Source organism: Chaetodon trifascialis, chromosome 22 (assembly GCF_039877785.1).
Source record: "Chaetodon trifascialis isolate fChaTrf1 chromosome 22, fChaTrf1.hap1, whole genome shotgun sequence".
In the NCBI taxonomy this organism is placed as follows: Eukaryota; Metazoa; Chordata; class Actinopteri; order Chaetodontiformes; family Chaetodontidae; genus Chaetodon; species Chaetodon trifascialis.
The window spans coordinates 4,479,972-4,494,228 of NC_092077.1; the positions used below are offsets into that span (position 1 = coordinate 4,479,972).

At 44.0% G+C, this 14,257-nt stretch overlaps 2 protein-coding genes across 3 annotated transcripts in view; one reads left to right on the forward strand and one right to left on the reverse strand.

Annotated features, from left to right (window-relative positions):
- Nucleotides 1-1,864: 1,864 nt before the first annotated feature.
- Nucleotides 1,865-9,171, reverse strand: samm50l (sorting and assembly machinery component 50 homolog, like). Its single transcript, XM_070992409.1, has 15 exons — nt 9,011-9,171; nt 8,081-8,194; nt 7,454-7,555; nt 7,279-7,366; nt 6,962-7,068; nt 6,176-6,306; nt 5,798-5,885; nt 5,430-5,558; nt 5,188-5,259; nt 4,795-4,881; nt 4,380-4,450; nt 4,071-4,138; nt 3,719-3,865; nt 3,139-3,280; nt 1,865-2,749 (listed from the first exon to the last, which is right to left on the reverse strand). The coding sequence occupies exons 1-15, from the start codon at nt 9,029-9,031 to the stop codon at nt 2,704-2,706; spliced, it is 1,413 nt and encodes a 470-aa protein (XP_070848510.1). The 5' UTR covers nt 9,032-9,171; the 3' UTR covers nt 1,865-2,703.
- A 2,199-nt stretch (nt 9,172-11,370) lies between these two features.
- Nucleotides 11,371-14,257, forward strand: part of scube1 (signal peptide, CUB domain, EGF-like 1) — an 88,573-nt gene continuing 85,686 nt past the window's right edge. For both annotated transcript variants that reach the window (XM_070991642.1, XM_070991643.1), the window contains exons 1-2: nt 11,371-11,542; nt 13,597-13,719. In XM_070991642.1, coding sequence (XP_070847743.1) covers nt 11,455-11,542; nt 13,597-13,719 — 211 coding nt within the window. In that variant the 5' untranslated portion in view covers nt 11,371-11,454. The remainder of the gene's footprint in view (nt 11,543-13,596; nt 13,720-14,257) is intronic.

Consider the following 14,257-nt stretch of genomic DNA (forward strand, 5'->3'; position numbering starts at 1 on the left):
AACATGCCCTCCAGTAACTATAAGCTGCACACACATAGCCACACAGGCAATATGACCTTTAGTAACCTCAGAAATCACAGAAAACGAAACTTGACATATCTCCTGTCAGGTAACACATAATTTACATATAGAGGGGGGGTCTAGCTATCTTCTCTTTCAGGGCGCTGTCTTGGATGGGTCGTGTGCCAACAGGCTGGGACCAGCCTGTGGACAAAGGAGGGAGCACTAAAGTCTAAACCACGACGGTCACCACCTGTTTTGACCAATAAGATAGCTGCACATTTCCTTTTAAAACTCTGTATAATCGTCAGTCAGGCATTCTCATTCTGGCGGGTGGTTGCAGCTAACTGCTTGCAGAGTGTGATTTCCCAAAAGACTGAGATCCATGTACATGTACTCTATTTTATCAGTGTGTTAATAAATATCCTTAACTGAAAAGAGAATATCTCCTGACCTCTTTCTGCAAAAACGACCACGCTCACAATATCTGTTGTTTTCTTGTTTTTTTTTTTGTTTTTTTTCATGTAAACTGAAATATATCTTGACATATTCGACTACATTTTCTATGCTGCCCCTCACTCTAATAAATGATGTTAAATTAGCCTGCAACCTTTGGGTAATGGCCAGTGCCAAAAACCAAAGGCCATGTGGGTATAAACCATTAACCATTGTGCACAAAGATTAATCACAAAGCACTTGTTAATATGGTGGGAATGTACCAGCCTGTATCTTTCAAATATTAAACACTAAAGGCTGACTTGGGCTCAGATATCATACTGAAATTATTCACGTTTTTTTTAAGATGCACAGCCCCTTTCTGCACCACCAACAGCAGTTTATATACAGTATCATAACTATATTTCCATCAAGATTAATAAAAATATTCATTATTTATGAGTATTTTTGTGCTGGTTCTCACTCTGTAATCCAACAGCTGGTGTTAAATGAACCTGTAACCTTTCTGCTTGATGGACAGTAGCCAGCAATAGTAAAAGTAGCAAGGTAATGTTTAAATCAACCATTGATAACACACACTGCACAGTTTAACCACAAAGTACTTTTTAAGTATGCTCACACTATTCTGAATTCTTAAAGGTCCAAGGTTCAGTAGTCTTCAAATGGTTCAGTGTCTCCCTATACCAGTACTTTGGTTTCAGTTTAAAGATAAACTTCTAAGTATTTTTATTCTGGTTTCACTATACTTGCTTGGCTCCAGCACTTTGCAGCATTCACCTGCTGTACGTCTGCCCAGATTCCCACAGAACAAGCTCTGATCAAACACACATCTGGCACCATCCACACTTAACTGCCCTGCACAGGTTCCTGCAGATCAAAGGTTCCAACAGTCAGCTCACAACCTGCAGGGAGGCAGGGCGGTGACCCCCCCCCCAACACACACACGCACACACACGCACACACACACTCAGCCTTAACCAGTCCGTCCCGTTCAGTTTGGACTGCACTCTGTAGACCTGATAACTTCCTGGCAAGTGCTGTTGCATTGATTCCACCCACTGGATGCCTCTTTATCTCATAACATGATAAAACAATTCCGATATCAAATTATAAAGCTCCTGTGCTGTTGCAACACTTTTGCTGATGTCACTGACAGCTACAAATCAAAGGTCTCTACTTTTTTTTTTAATAGGTGCTTGGAATGTGGTCTTAAATGTTATATACCAAATCAAGGTTAGTTCTTAAAAAAAAAGACTTCAAGAACAATACCTGGCTTTAAAGGCAAGAAACACTGCATGCTAACATACTGTATATGAATCAGTGCACAATATCCAGATCAGATCAGATACCTGCATCTGGTCATTTTCCCCACGCTCCTATTTGAGGAACCACAAAGGACCCACAGAGAAACAGGGGAGCAGCTGTGATTTATTTGTGAATAGCTTCAACAACATCAAAAAAAGGACTAACGGTAAGAGCACTGGTGGTGGATGCTGCTCAGGAGGAGTTTCCATCGCAGGGATCAACCCGCCTTTCATCACATCAGACAACAGCGTTTGAACAAACTGCTTTGGCATGACGGTCGATTCCCTTTGCACACCGCAGTTGTGGTTAAAAAGTGCTGGTTTCTCTCGGCTCGTTCCCTGGCTGAGAGTGTGTGTGGTGTTCGGGTAACTGTCAAACAAAATCACTAACAAGTTATGCTCCCGGATAAGAAGCAGTCCTGGAAGGCAAACAGGGAACAACGCTCTGTAAAATAAGTTACTTTGTGTCACCACAGGAAACATAGTGGGTGTAATCACTAGTGGTTGACTTTTCCACAGACAAGGTGCCAGTGCTGGAGAGCTCAGAAACAGAACCAGAAGTCAATAATCAACTGGAGAGAATAATCGCGAATACATTATTGGGATTGTAAAAGATTCAACATGATTGGTTTTTTTTTAGCTGTAGCTGAATGTGTTGTGGTTGCTGCTAAAGAATTCTTATATCCTCAGGTCACTGAAAGCCTGTTTGGGTGGTCCTGTAAAGAGTTTCACTAGCTGCATGGCCCAGCACTGGCACTGCACTGTTCAAAAGCCTTAACTGGTGCATATCAAAGGAGGGTTGGGGGGGTCAGGCACATTTCCCCAGGACATATGACCCATGCTAGTGTTACACACTCCACAACAAGTTACAGTTGACAAACAACAAGACGTCCTTCCTTTTCACAGCCTCTGCAGGAGAACTGAGGGCAGCGGAGTGCTGAGCTTACAGGAAGCGGATTCCTGCTCCAAACTGGACACCATCACATATCCTACGAGACAGGAGAGAAGACAATTCCTCCTATTATACAGTGATATGTGTAGCATTTTCAAAATGAAAAGTATTCTACTGATACAGCTTTGCTGTCCGACAACACTATCAGACCTCTATCAGATCCATGTCTTCCATGTAAAAAGGAAAAACTTCCACACGTTAGCTCAGCATGTTTGTAAGACCTCAAGGATACATCTTCTGCTGAGAAACATGCCATGTTTCTCTGCTGCCAACAATGGCCGGGAACTGGTTCCTATTCAACTGCTGGGTGTGTGGTCACAGAGTGAAAATTGGTTTTGTTCTCATCTTTTTTGTGAAAGTCAGTGAAAAAACATGGGTGAACCTTCCTCCTGTAATATCGAGAGGTGGAAGTGAAACGCACTGTACCTGTCTCCACTCTGAACTCCCATGGGCACACAGTAGTTGAGCTCCAGTCTGGCGATGTTGCCAAGCCGCAGCACGATGCCCGCGCCGTACGACCAGCGAATACACTCAGCTAGCTTCTGAAGGTGCGCCTGAGGACCCTCACCTGTACACATAACACTCAACATTACAATTCATCTGAGACCCTGAAAGCTTTCCCAATACCCACTGAGTCTCTGATATAACATTTTTTACACCATGGTACCATGCACCTATGAATTCCCTGTTGCTTCAGGACTTTTCTGAAGAATTTCTGAAATTTCATTATTAACCAAAAATCTTTAACTTTCCAGAAACGTACGGACATGTTTGAGTAACTCAAAATAAAACAACTTCAGTAGCTAATTTGAATGAGGAAAAAAGGTAATTTGTATACATTATACATTTTTAAGCATACTCCATTTCCTTTACACCACAGTGTTTTGTTATTTCTATTTGATGGCTCAGAACTATAAAAGTGACATTTTTGCCAGTCAACTGCTGTTGACTTCTTTTTAACACTGCAGGTATTTCATGCATTTTGTACTCTCTTCAGTCCACCCACCATAGTTGAGGTTGCAGAGGTTGCCTGCATTGAGGAAGAAGTGCGTTCTGAAAAGGTCTCCGAAGCCGCCCTTGCCTGGTCTGAAGGGCAGCGGGGTGTAGAGGTGCAGTCCACCTGCCCAGTACGCCTCTCCACCCAGATAGTCACCTGGAACACACATATGGACCTGGAGTATGAAACCAAGATACGCCGCTGCACTACGCAACGGGACACACACTTCTGCTCTATGTGATCAAACTCCCTCTGTGTCAGTCCTTCACATTCTGAATTAAGTAAGAATGTTTTCATGCTGTTGGTCCTGAAATATTCAGCACTTTTACTTTTTACCGTGGTAAGCAATGTCAGTTTATACCTTCACTCTGCGGCCCGATGCTGTACATCCCAAAACCTCGCACACTGGTGGGACCTCCAAGGTAGAACCTGGACAAAATGCATAACCTTCATTGAAACATTGGCTCAGGGTACAGTGTTGCCTCAAAATCACAAATCCACCATTTGAACACAGTGAGCTCATTAACAGCACAAAGTTAAAGCCATAATAATACTGAAAAAAATAAAATAAAATAAAATAAAATAAAATCTAAGACTTGGAATGTTATCATTAAGCTGGGTCTGACTATGTGTCAGAGGCAGGTGACAGCTCTTGGAAAATCAGGTGTACCTGTCAGCGATGCAGGACGGCTGTCCTCCCAAGGGATAAAGAGCCCCACCCCACAGAGAAGCAGACAGGACCTGAGGACACAAGATGATGTCTTTACACAAAACCCTGCAGAGAAGTATTGTGTCAAACAGAGCAAAGAAAAATCAATCAATGAATGTTACTGTCTTTAACCAGCATAGTGATGCTTTATCGCCCCCTGGTGGTTCTTTAATACAACTACAATTACAAGTGCACCACTACAAATACAGATAATTCTTGTTTTTGATAATGAAGCTCCATAGGAGGCTTGAAGCATCACATCAAGACTCTGCGGGGTCTGTTCACGCTCTGTCTAAGAACAAACAATCCACCGAAACAAAACCTTTGAGAGGTGAATCCTGTTAAATAGGTTTGAAGTGACTGATTTCTGTCTTACTGAGTCCCAGAGGAGCCGTCTGTTGAGCTGCAGCTCAAAATCCTCTTTCAAAAAGCTGGCGTCTCCTCCTGTGTACCCAGCCAGTTCCTGCAGGGCAAACACACACCTCAATAAAATGTTCACTATCTTATCTATCGAAACAGGAACAATGCAGCTGGCTGTTTGAAGACACGAACAGATAACACGTCTTTGTTGGTAGAGACGCAACGTAAAAGCACCATGTCACTATTTGTTCCTTATTTTTCTGTTTCTATGACTATTGATTTGTATTGAAAACAAGTTCATTTGTCAAATCAGCAATCAGCTAAAGGACCTCTTGCAGTGAGTTTACAGTTTTATTTGCACCTCATTTGTAAGAGAGGCATTATTATGGACGTGTAGGTGCACGCTCACCTGGTTGATCCGGAGTAAGGCACCTCTGCTGGGGAAAATGGCAGAATTCCTTGTGTCAACTGACACAGTGTGCTGTAAACAAACAAAACAGGAGTTCTGTTGAACTGATGCAGTGGACGAAATGGCTTTACAACCCTCACACACGTTCAACAAAATGATATTTCACAAGAGCTTAAATAATGTCAAACAAAATCAGAAATGTTGGGAGCACTATGAGGTGAGAGAAAGGCTCCAGGCTGTACCGAGAGGGCAGATTTCAGCGAGTGTCCGCTCTCCTCTCGCACGGCGAAGGACGCACTGCGTGCCAGGCAGCCCAGCTCCCTCCATACACCCTCCCACTTCAACGTGTGGTTGGTCATCCCGAGAGGAAACTGCAGGAGCACAGGAAGGTGGAGAACATCAGCTCAAGTGTAAACCCAGCAGTCACTTCCACAGCAATGGCGAACACACATGATGATGTCCAGTCTGACTGTACAAGTCCAGTGAGGTCAAGAAGCTCCATATCATGCAAGTTCATATCATGCACACAGATGGTGCTCTCACATTTCTGCTGGTCACTCGCTCAGTAAGTAGTTAAAAGTCTCTCTCTCGCGCACACACAGCCACTTACATTGACTTCTGCAGACATGCCTCTGTCGGTCTCTTTTAAGGAGCTCCATGGGAACTGGCCGGTGACTTTGTACATGTTGAGGGTGAGGCTGAAACAGAGCACACCAGGTCTGAAAAGACAGAACTCAAAAACTCTGCCTTGGCGGTGTGTTCAAGCTCATACTGGCATCCAAGATTCAAGCATTCACGTCATACGTTCACTTTACTTCCTTGAACACACCGTCAAAAGACTATTCAGAACGTTCCCTTTAAGGTTCAGCACAAACAACATGATGTGTGACAGGTGAGACGTTCACATTTGATCCATTGAATTCTGCTGGTCTTGTCCAACAGGAAGACAGTGAGACAGGTGGGTTTCTGATCCATGCCAGTGACATACTTGCGCTCAAAGTGTCCAGGCTGGGGCTTGAAGAAGGACAGGCCATATGACGTCTCCTTGGTTCCGTAGGAGAACTGGAAGGTGAGTTTCTCAGCTCGGCCCAACATGTTGGGCAACTTCAGGCCCAGCACCTGGCAGCCAGGACACACGCTGTTAGCTGTGATCATTTAGGTTCACACTGCGACAGCGCCATGTGTCATGATTCCTCTGAGGTGAATCGCCAAATATTAACAACTTACTGTGGCGGCTTTCCTGCTGTGACATGTCAAAATGTCTCATAAGAGTCAAACAAATCTTCTATTATAGCTAAGATCAACTACAACTGAGCTGTAACTGTAAGCAAATGTAAGCAAATAGCTGAAATAGCAAAAACTTCTCATTACAAGGTCCCAGAGCCAGAACATCAATTAACAAAACTGTTGCCTTTTCATTTTCTGATGATGACCTCATGGTAATTTCACCTGCCGTCGCTATGATGATCAACTAAACAATCCCACTTAGATTGAGGGGGTACCAGCTGCCGTGGAAAATGAAAGTGAGAGAGTAACTGGAACCAAAAGCGAGTCATGTGGAGCCGAGCCGTACCATCCAGGAAACTCGGCATTATAAAGAGTCCTGATCCAGAACAGTGATTGTTTCAGAAACTGAAGTATGTGCCTAGTATGTGTGAGATCAAGATAGATACTCGACAGGATTTTCTTAATGCTTCAGAAACCGTAGTTCTAAACATCGCCATCCCATCCACTCATGCTCCACCTCAAGTACATCAATGAGCGTTTCTCTCACCATGCTTCCTTCATTGTTGCCAACCATGGTGTTGTAGCTTCCTGTCAACCTCTTTACCTCCGTCACCTCAAAAGTGACATCCAGACCGTTGGGCAAAGCGTCTGTACCTGAGGGGGAGACCCAATCACGGCGAAGACGGTTTGTTTCTGCATATTCACATCAGCTAAGCACACAGCCATCATATCCCATAGAAGAACATCTCATTACTTCTACTTAAAACTATGTGTTCACTATACAGGAATTTTGGGAAATGTGCTTTATTTAATCTTTTGGGGAATAGAAAGGGAATCTACTGTGGGCAGGTCTGAATGAGTTACCTTCAGATGTATCAATGAGAACCTCCACCTCTTTGAAGATGCCCAGGCGGAGCAGCTTCTGTCTGGCGATGTGAGCTTTCTTCATCACCTGTAACCAAAACAGAGCTCTGCACTTAGGGACCCTCGTCCACTGGACCCTTCATCAGAACCCAAAACTGATCATGCCCATACATACATCAATCAGGTTTTTGGCGTGGAAAACATCAGAGATCTCATAGCCGAGCAGATCCTCTTTAGTCCTTCCAAGACCCTGGATGTTGACATGTTGGACGACCACCTGTAATCAAAGATATTTTACATGGATTACTTTAATATTACCATCACATATTGCTGAACTTTAACTTGCATAAAGCCGTTGTGCTCCTCAGGGGTCTGCTGGTTTTGTCCAAGCAAAAGCTGTGATGGCAAGTAAGAATGTTTTTTTTTTATTTATGTATTTTAAACGTATTTAAATTATAATGTCTATGTACTTTCAGATTAAAAGCTTACTGTGGTTAGCATCTTTCTCCAAAACAAACATAGTGAAACAAATCTAAATCAGAATTTAGCTTTTTTAGCCGACACAAGTGGTTAGTTTTGCTTTGCTAAATGATTGGGTTTAACTGTTTAACAATTATTCAGGAACAATGAAGCATAAATGCTACAGCAATACAATTATTGCTGTAAGGCCATGTCTGTCCAGGAAGAGATGCGGGGAGAAAGATTTGCACCAAAGCAAGTCATAAATCAATTCAAATTTATGAAATGAGTGTTGTACATCAACCTGCTATAACCCACCAACCAAGGTTCTACTGCTACTCACATCTTTGTTTTCGAGCACTTCCTGCTTGGCCTCCTGCTCCACTTCTGGAGTCTCCATCAAGTCATCCGGGTGGACGCCCAAGTCCCTGCCATGCATTGGGAGAGGATCCAGACTCTGCAGCAATGACGAAGCACAGCATTTTAAAATGACACCGCCTGGATGATCTAAACAAAGCAACACAATGGCCCTGTAATAAAGCCTGGTTAGTCACTGAGTGTGTCCACACAGGAAAGGAATCATTTCTGAGTTTGGATTTTGGGAGGGTAGGGTGACAAAATAGCATTAACACACAGCCCGATATGACATAACAAGAAATGTTGTCTCACAGCTTTGATGGGCAGCTGTCAAATAACAGACAGCGCAGCGAAGGCAACGGGTGGGGCTTTATGAGATCTCTGATATCCTACGGTCAGTGAAGTCGCTGCACGTTGAGACGTTCACTCGTTCACAAGTCAGGCCAGTGGGTGAGGAATAAGAATATGTTGGGAGACTATAGATCTTCTGGGATTTCTGGTTATTGTAAGGTAGTGACAGATGTAAGTATTTCAACTCTACGTCAATAACAGAAGAGTGAAATAATTGTCTTGATACATTACATTGTTTTGGATTAACGTTTATAAAATGGCTTGTTCTCCTCTGTAAAAACTGTCTGGAAGCACCAACGGTGCACTAAAATGTTTAAAAATTTTGGCAGCATTACGGCCATTTAAATTAGCGGAAGCCACAGTTACATAGCTTCACCATCCATAGCTCGCCAGCATACACTCAAGTTCACCATCTCTGTTCTTTAGCGTTAGTCTTTCTCCAGCTATGTATAACAGTACATCGAGTACAAATGCTGTGGAGTCTGCAGCCTTCAGCAGACTGGACAGGGAGGTCATGGTGAAAAATCCACAGAAAGGCCAGCTGTCAGGAAGAAATTGAGTTTACCTTAGCATGGACAGTCCCCATGGTAACTACCCGCTCCTAAAAGCCTCTTCAGTCGGGGTTAGCTGCCCTATATACAGCAGAAATTTGATAAATGATAGCGTCTACTTTCTCCACTACCAATCCCCCTTCAAGGGAGACGCCATGACAGTTGGTGAAGTCTCGTGGTACGTTCAAATACACCTTGTAATGTAGTGCAGCTTCAATAAGGCTTTAATTTTCCTCCATCTCGTTGTTTGTAAATCAGTATGCATTTCCACAGTATACGTGCAAAATATGCTACTCAGAAAACAAAAATGATCTCCTGAGCCTCCAAGAAATTTTAGCCGAAAATTATGAAAAATGTATTTCTTTATTTCATGTTTTACGATTTTAAAAGTACAAGCACATGTCGCCCCTGGGAAATAGCTTTACTTTTATCATGCTAAAGAACAAACTCAGCAGCCACATTTATACACAGCTTCGATATTCGAATATTAGAACATCGTAATGTGTTAAATGTTTCTATAGTAGCAAAGGAGTGGCGCAAGACAGCGGACAGAAAAGCGACTTTAAATAGAGAGTTGTGGCTAAAAACTTTCTTGCTCTTAAACACATCACCATGTCTTCTCTCTGATTGGATAGAAATGAAAACGCATTGAGGTGGGCGGAGCGGTAACGAAGTCACGTTGACGTATCTTCTCCACTAGATGGCAGTGTTTGTCTTGATTAATAATGCCTTCAATAAAGTTCGAACTACAGGTAGCCACAGGTTATTGATACATTAATCAAATGGGTGAAGCAGTGCAAGCTTTACATCTGTGACTATTTTAGGATTACACATATAATGGTCCACCACAGTGGTTCACAGCATTTGTCCTTAATCACTGAGTGAGTGAGTTTACTCAAAAAGTGACACATTAGGTTTAATTTCAGTGCATAACAATACCACTACAGAACAACTGATAATGTGTACATTTCAAACTTAAACAGTGAACACAATAACTGCAGGACGTTTGTGTAAAATGGGTGATTTGGATGGTTTTTTTATATTTCATTCTGTGATCATTTTTTATATAATATTTCATGTCAATAATGCATCAGAGATAAATTATCCTGATACTTATGCAATTCTCTGTCTTTTTTCCTTTTCTAAAAATATTTTAAACAATCAGGCTTCATTAATTCAAATTCACTGTTTTCTTCTCGCTGACACTTTTATTATTGTTATTATTTTTACTCTTGTGTTGTTTTAACTGCATACATTTCTAATGTAGGATGAGGATGTTTGGCAGCAGCTGTTGGTAATCCATTCTGGACCCCTGATGTCAAACCACTAGGTGTCAGTATTCCTTAATCCTTAAACTGTTGTATCATGATTCACAAAACTCTGTCACTAATGAGTGAAAGAGAACAGCTGAGTGGGTTTCAGCCTTCGTGGACAGCTTGATATTTCCTGAGCCTGTGCTTCTTAAATGGGCATCATACAGTAATGCCTAAATGCTTCCCAAACTGTGGTTTTGGGGCTGTAGTGTGACCTTAGTGGGGCAAAATTAGGGCAGCAGTGGGGTTTAGATTTACTTTTAATATTGTAAGTTTAAACAGCAATGCCGTGAGCATTTGAGAAAATCCACGAAGACTCCTTTAAATCAGTGATTCACAACTTTTTGGGGCTTGTGCCCCTTTAAAAGGATTCTGGTGACCCCACACCACAGACAGAACTGTGAGCAGTTTCACCAAGATAAGCAGGCTTTTCTTGGTTTAATTGAAGGATTTTTAGACCCCCGAAGAGGTGAAATGTGGATTATTTAGCAAGAGGAAAAAAAGTTAAAGTGACAGAAAAGTCACAAAAAACTGTAATTCACTTTTCTACCTTTTCACTATCTGGTGACCGCTCAGATTTGTCTGTGGGTATCTTGGGAAGTTGGAGACCACCTCTATAAACTGTCTCTGAGGTTCCTTAGAACTGTTTTATTTATATACCATTCGATTTTTAGCTGGGATCTGGAATTTTTAGGCACGGGGAACCTTGAACATCTCCATCATGACGCTGCGCTCAGCGCTCATTAAACACACTCTCTCTCTCTCTCTCTCTCTCTCTCTCTCTCTCTCTCTCTCTCTCTCTCTCCTCTACCGGCACAAACAAGCCAATCAGATGGCTCGGATCGCCTCCGCTCTCTCTCTCCTGCTGTTCCCTTTCTCCCTCTCTCTCTCTCTCCCTTTCCCTCTCTCTCTCCCCCCGCCGCTGCCAGTCCACCAAAAGCGGTCCTCCTCCTCTCCTATCAGACACACACACACACACACACACACACACACACACACACACACACACACACACACACGCGTACGTACACACACACACACACACACACACACACACACACACACACACACACACACACACACACACACACACACAGTCCAAACCCCCAGAAAAGCCCTGCTGAATCCTCACACCGTCTGTCAGCATGGGGAGCGCTTGTTTTTCCCGGGACGTTTGTTTGTTTATCCTCCTCATAAATACTTGCAGGGTGATGGGGAATGTCGGACTCGCAGGTAAGAGCTCCCCTTTCCTCTCTGTCTTGCGTTATTGTCAACCATTAAACGCACTTTTGGGTGGCTTCGGTCATCCCGGCTTGAAAAGGAAAAATGATGGAAACATGAGTGAAAATCGGCCGGGAAAATTCTCATGACATCAGTGGACATTTTAGGCCATTTTAAACTTGTCATTCAGTAACACATGCGCAGTGGAAGTTCCTATAATAATGTCATGATGGACTTTGTTGCATTTGTATCAGCTGTGATGTGAGAAGAGCGTCGTGATGATGCAGAAATACACTTAATGGCACCGAAACTCCTATTTGCGCACCGCTTTGTCCACGGTTGAAACTGTCATAAATCATACATTTTTTGTGCGCTGTGTTTGGTCATTTCGAAAATCATGTTTGAGTTATCAAATGTCAGAGTCTTAGCAGAAACTCTTCTTTACATCACAGTTTTTCCTGAGAGGTATCTGTGATGCGCAAATGATCTCCAGCCGGTTAACCAGCGTGCCAGACTTCACTGGAACTTCTGTTTCCTGCGCGCAAAGGTCAATTTCAATCGGAAACCGCAGCTTGATCTCTGGGTTAAGCACTCATTTGCTTTGATTTGGAGTGAGAGGGCTGCCTGTTGGAATATTTCACCGTCTGGAAATGGTGCAAATGATTTACCGAAGGTGGTTTTAGAAGCTGTCCGCTGAGCCGCTAGAGAGCACCTTGGCTCCGGCTTTGGTGGCCTGTCCGGAGCTGGAGGAGGAGGAGGGAGGTGGAGGCTGTGTGTGTGTGTGTGTGTGTGTGTGTGTGTGTGTGTGTGTGTGTGTGTGTGTGTGTGTGTAAATGTGGGTTTAAGGGGGTGGTGGCGGCAGGAGGGCCGTCAAAGTCCCAGGAGGAGCAGGCAGGCAGGCAGGCAGCAGGGGCCCAATATCGACCGGGCAGCAGCACATTGTTCAGCCTCCCTCCGCTGTGAATGGGTGAGGAGTCAATATTGAGACAGTGAGCCACCGCGCAGGCAAGGCTTTGTCACAGGCAGGAGCAGGCTGCGGGAGCAGCAGGGACACTGAAAAGAGAAGGATCTGAAGTGAAAGTCCCCTCAATCAGAATCCACATCAAAGACCTGAACTTGTTGCTGCTTTTGCTCTCTGTCTGACTCTGTCTTCCCTTTGGCTCCAATAAAACTGTAATAAAACTTTTTTTAACAGAAAAAATATTTATTGTAAATTCCCTTTTATCGTTTATTTATTGCCTTTATAAGGCTGAGTCTGGAGGAGGGCCAGGCAGAGCAGGGGCTGAACCGCAGGCAGCTTCCAGCCGGGTTGCCTAACTGACACACAGGCTATTTATACTCAGATGGAAGCAGAGGAGCTCTGTGGTGATGCAAAGGTCTGCTGAACGATAGCTATGACAGGAGTAAGCAAAGCATCTCTGTGCCTGTCTCTGGGTCCCCCCTCCCTCTGTGTGTGGATGTAATGAGTGTGCCCTCTGCTCTGGGACTCGGGCTCAGATGGGACCGGCTCCTCTATCAATAACCTGATCAATCTGGAAGCTGTTTAACCTTCTGCTGTCTGTATGTTCTGTGGGGCTGGACCTTGACTTTAGAGCTCTCTCTCACTGTCACACAACAACAGTTTAGAATTTATCTGACCCATTCGGGAAGGGTCATCTTCTGTCTAATCCTCCTGTGACCTGTCAGATTTATCTAGTAACCTCTTGGGAGGTCCACGCCCAAGGGCAGGAGCCCCTGGTGTCGAGTCATTATGCTTTAATTAGTGTCACTGTGTATGTCGATGGAGGATGAAGCGTCCATCATTTTGTCTCACTGTAGGTGTAAAACAAGCTAAGTGAAATAAAAGGATGCACACCTGTTATCTGCTCATGCTGTGTGGTTGGCACCTGGTGTTATATGATTTGAGCTGCTTTGCACCCAGCTCTTTCAATTAAACAGCAGCAACTCAGTGGCAGAAGGTCGGTGTGGACGCTGAACGTTGCTTTCTTAGTCTCACCCTACATCAGGGTTGTTGAATACACTGCGACTGGTGTCTAATTGGGTATTGATTTGTGATATTTGTGCAGATGCAGACGAGTGCGCAGAGGGTTCGGACGACTGCCACATTGACGCCCTCTGCCAGAACACGCCCAAGTCCTACAACTGCATCTGCAAGCCGGGCTACAAGGGAGATGGCAAGCAGTGCGAGGGTGAGTGGCTTCTCGACTCCATCACACGTCTTCACTCACCTCCCTTTCTGTCTGGCCTTGTTAACTCTGAGCGCCTGAAATGGATCTGTGAATGCAGATGCAAAACCGTCAGCTGTTGCTGTGAGGCTGAAGTCAAGCACACACCCAAAAACGATAGCGTTGGAGCAGTGTGTGAACTGTCAGATTGTCTAACAGTGTCTGAAGCCCCCTCTCCAGTGAGGGAAAACTTACCAAAATAGACTAAACTGACAGTGTGTTGTGCGGTAATTGGCCAGGTGTGCAGAGGTGTGAAGGTAAGGCAGGATTCCAACTTCTCGCTCTTTCAAACCCTTTTCTTTTTTCCACGCTTCACACAGCTACTTCAGTCACTTGTCATGTGCACAACAGAATGCATCTCCACGAATGCACCATTATTCCCATTGGTAGCCTCCATTTCAGTGAGGCGTGAACTTCAGTCCATCCTAAACACATCGAGACTTAATCTGGATAGATCCGGGTGCAAGAACTGGGCCTGTGATGTAACGGCCGCTTAGACAGC

Bases quoted from the DNA above. Each gene is read 5' to 3' on its own strand.
- samm50l (XM_070992409.1), bottom strand. From the start codon at position 9,031: ATGGGGACTGTCCATGCTAAG. The intron at 4,451-4,794 runs GTAAGACAGAAA...TTGTGTCCTCAG, and splicing joins GACGGCTCCTCTGGGACTCA to GTCCTGTCTGCTTCTCTGTG. The intron at 3,866-4,070 runs GTATAAACTGAC...TGTGTGTTCCAG, and splicing joins CATCGGGCCGCAGAGTGAAG to GTGACTATCTGGGTGGAGAG.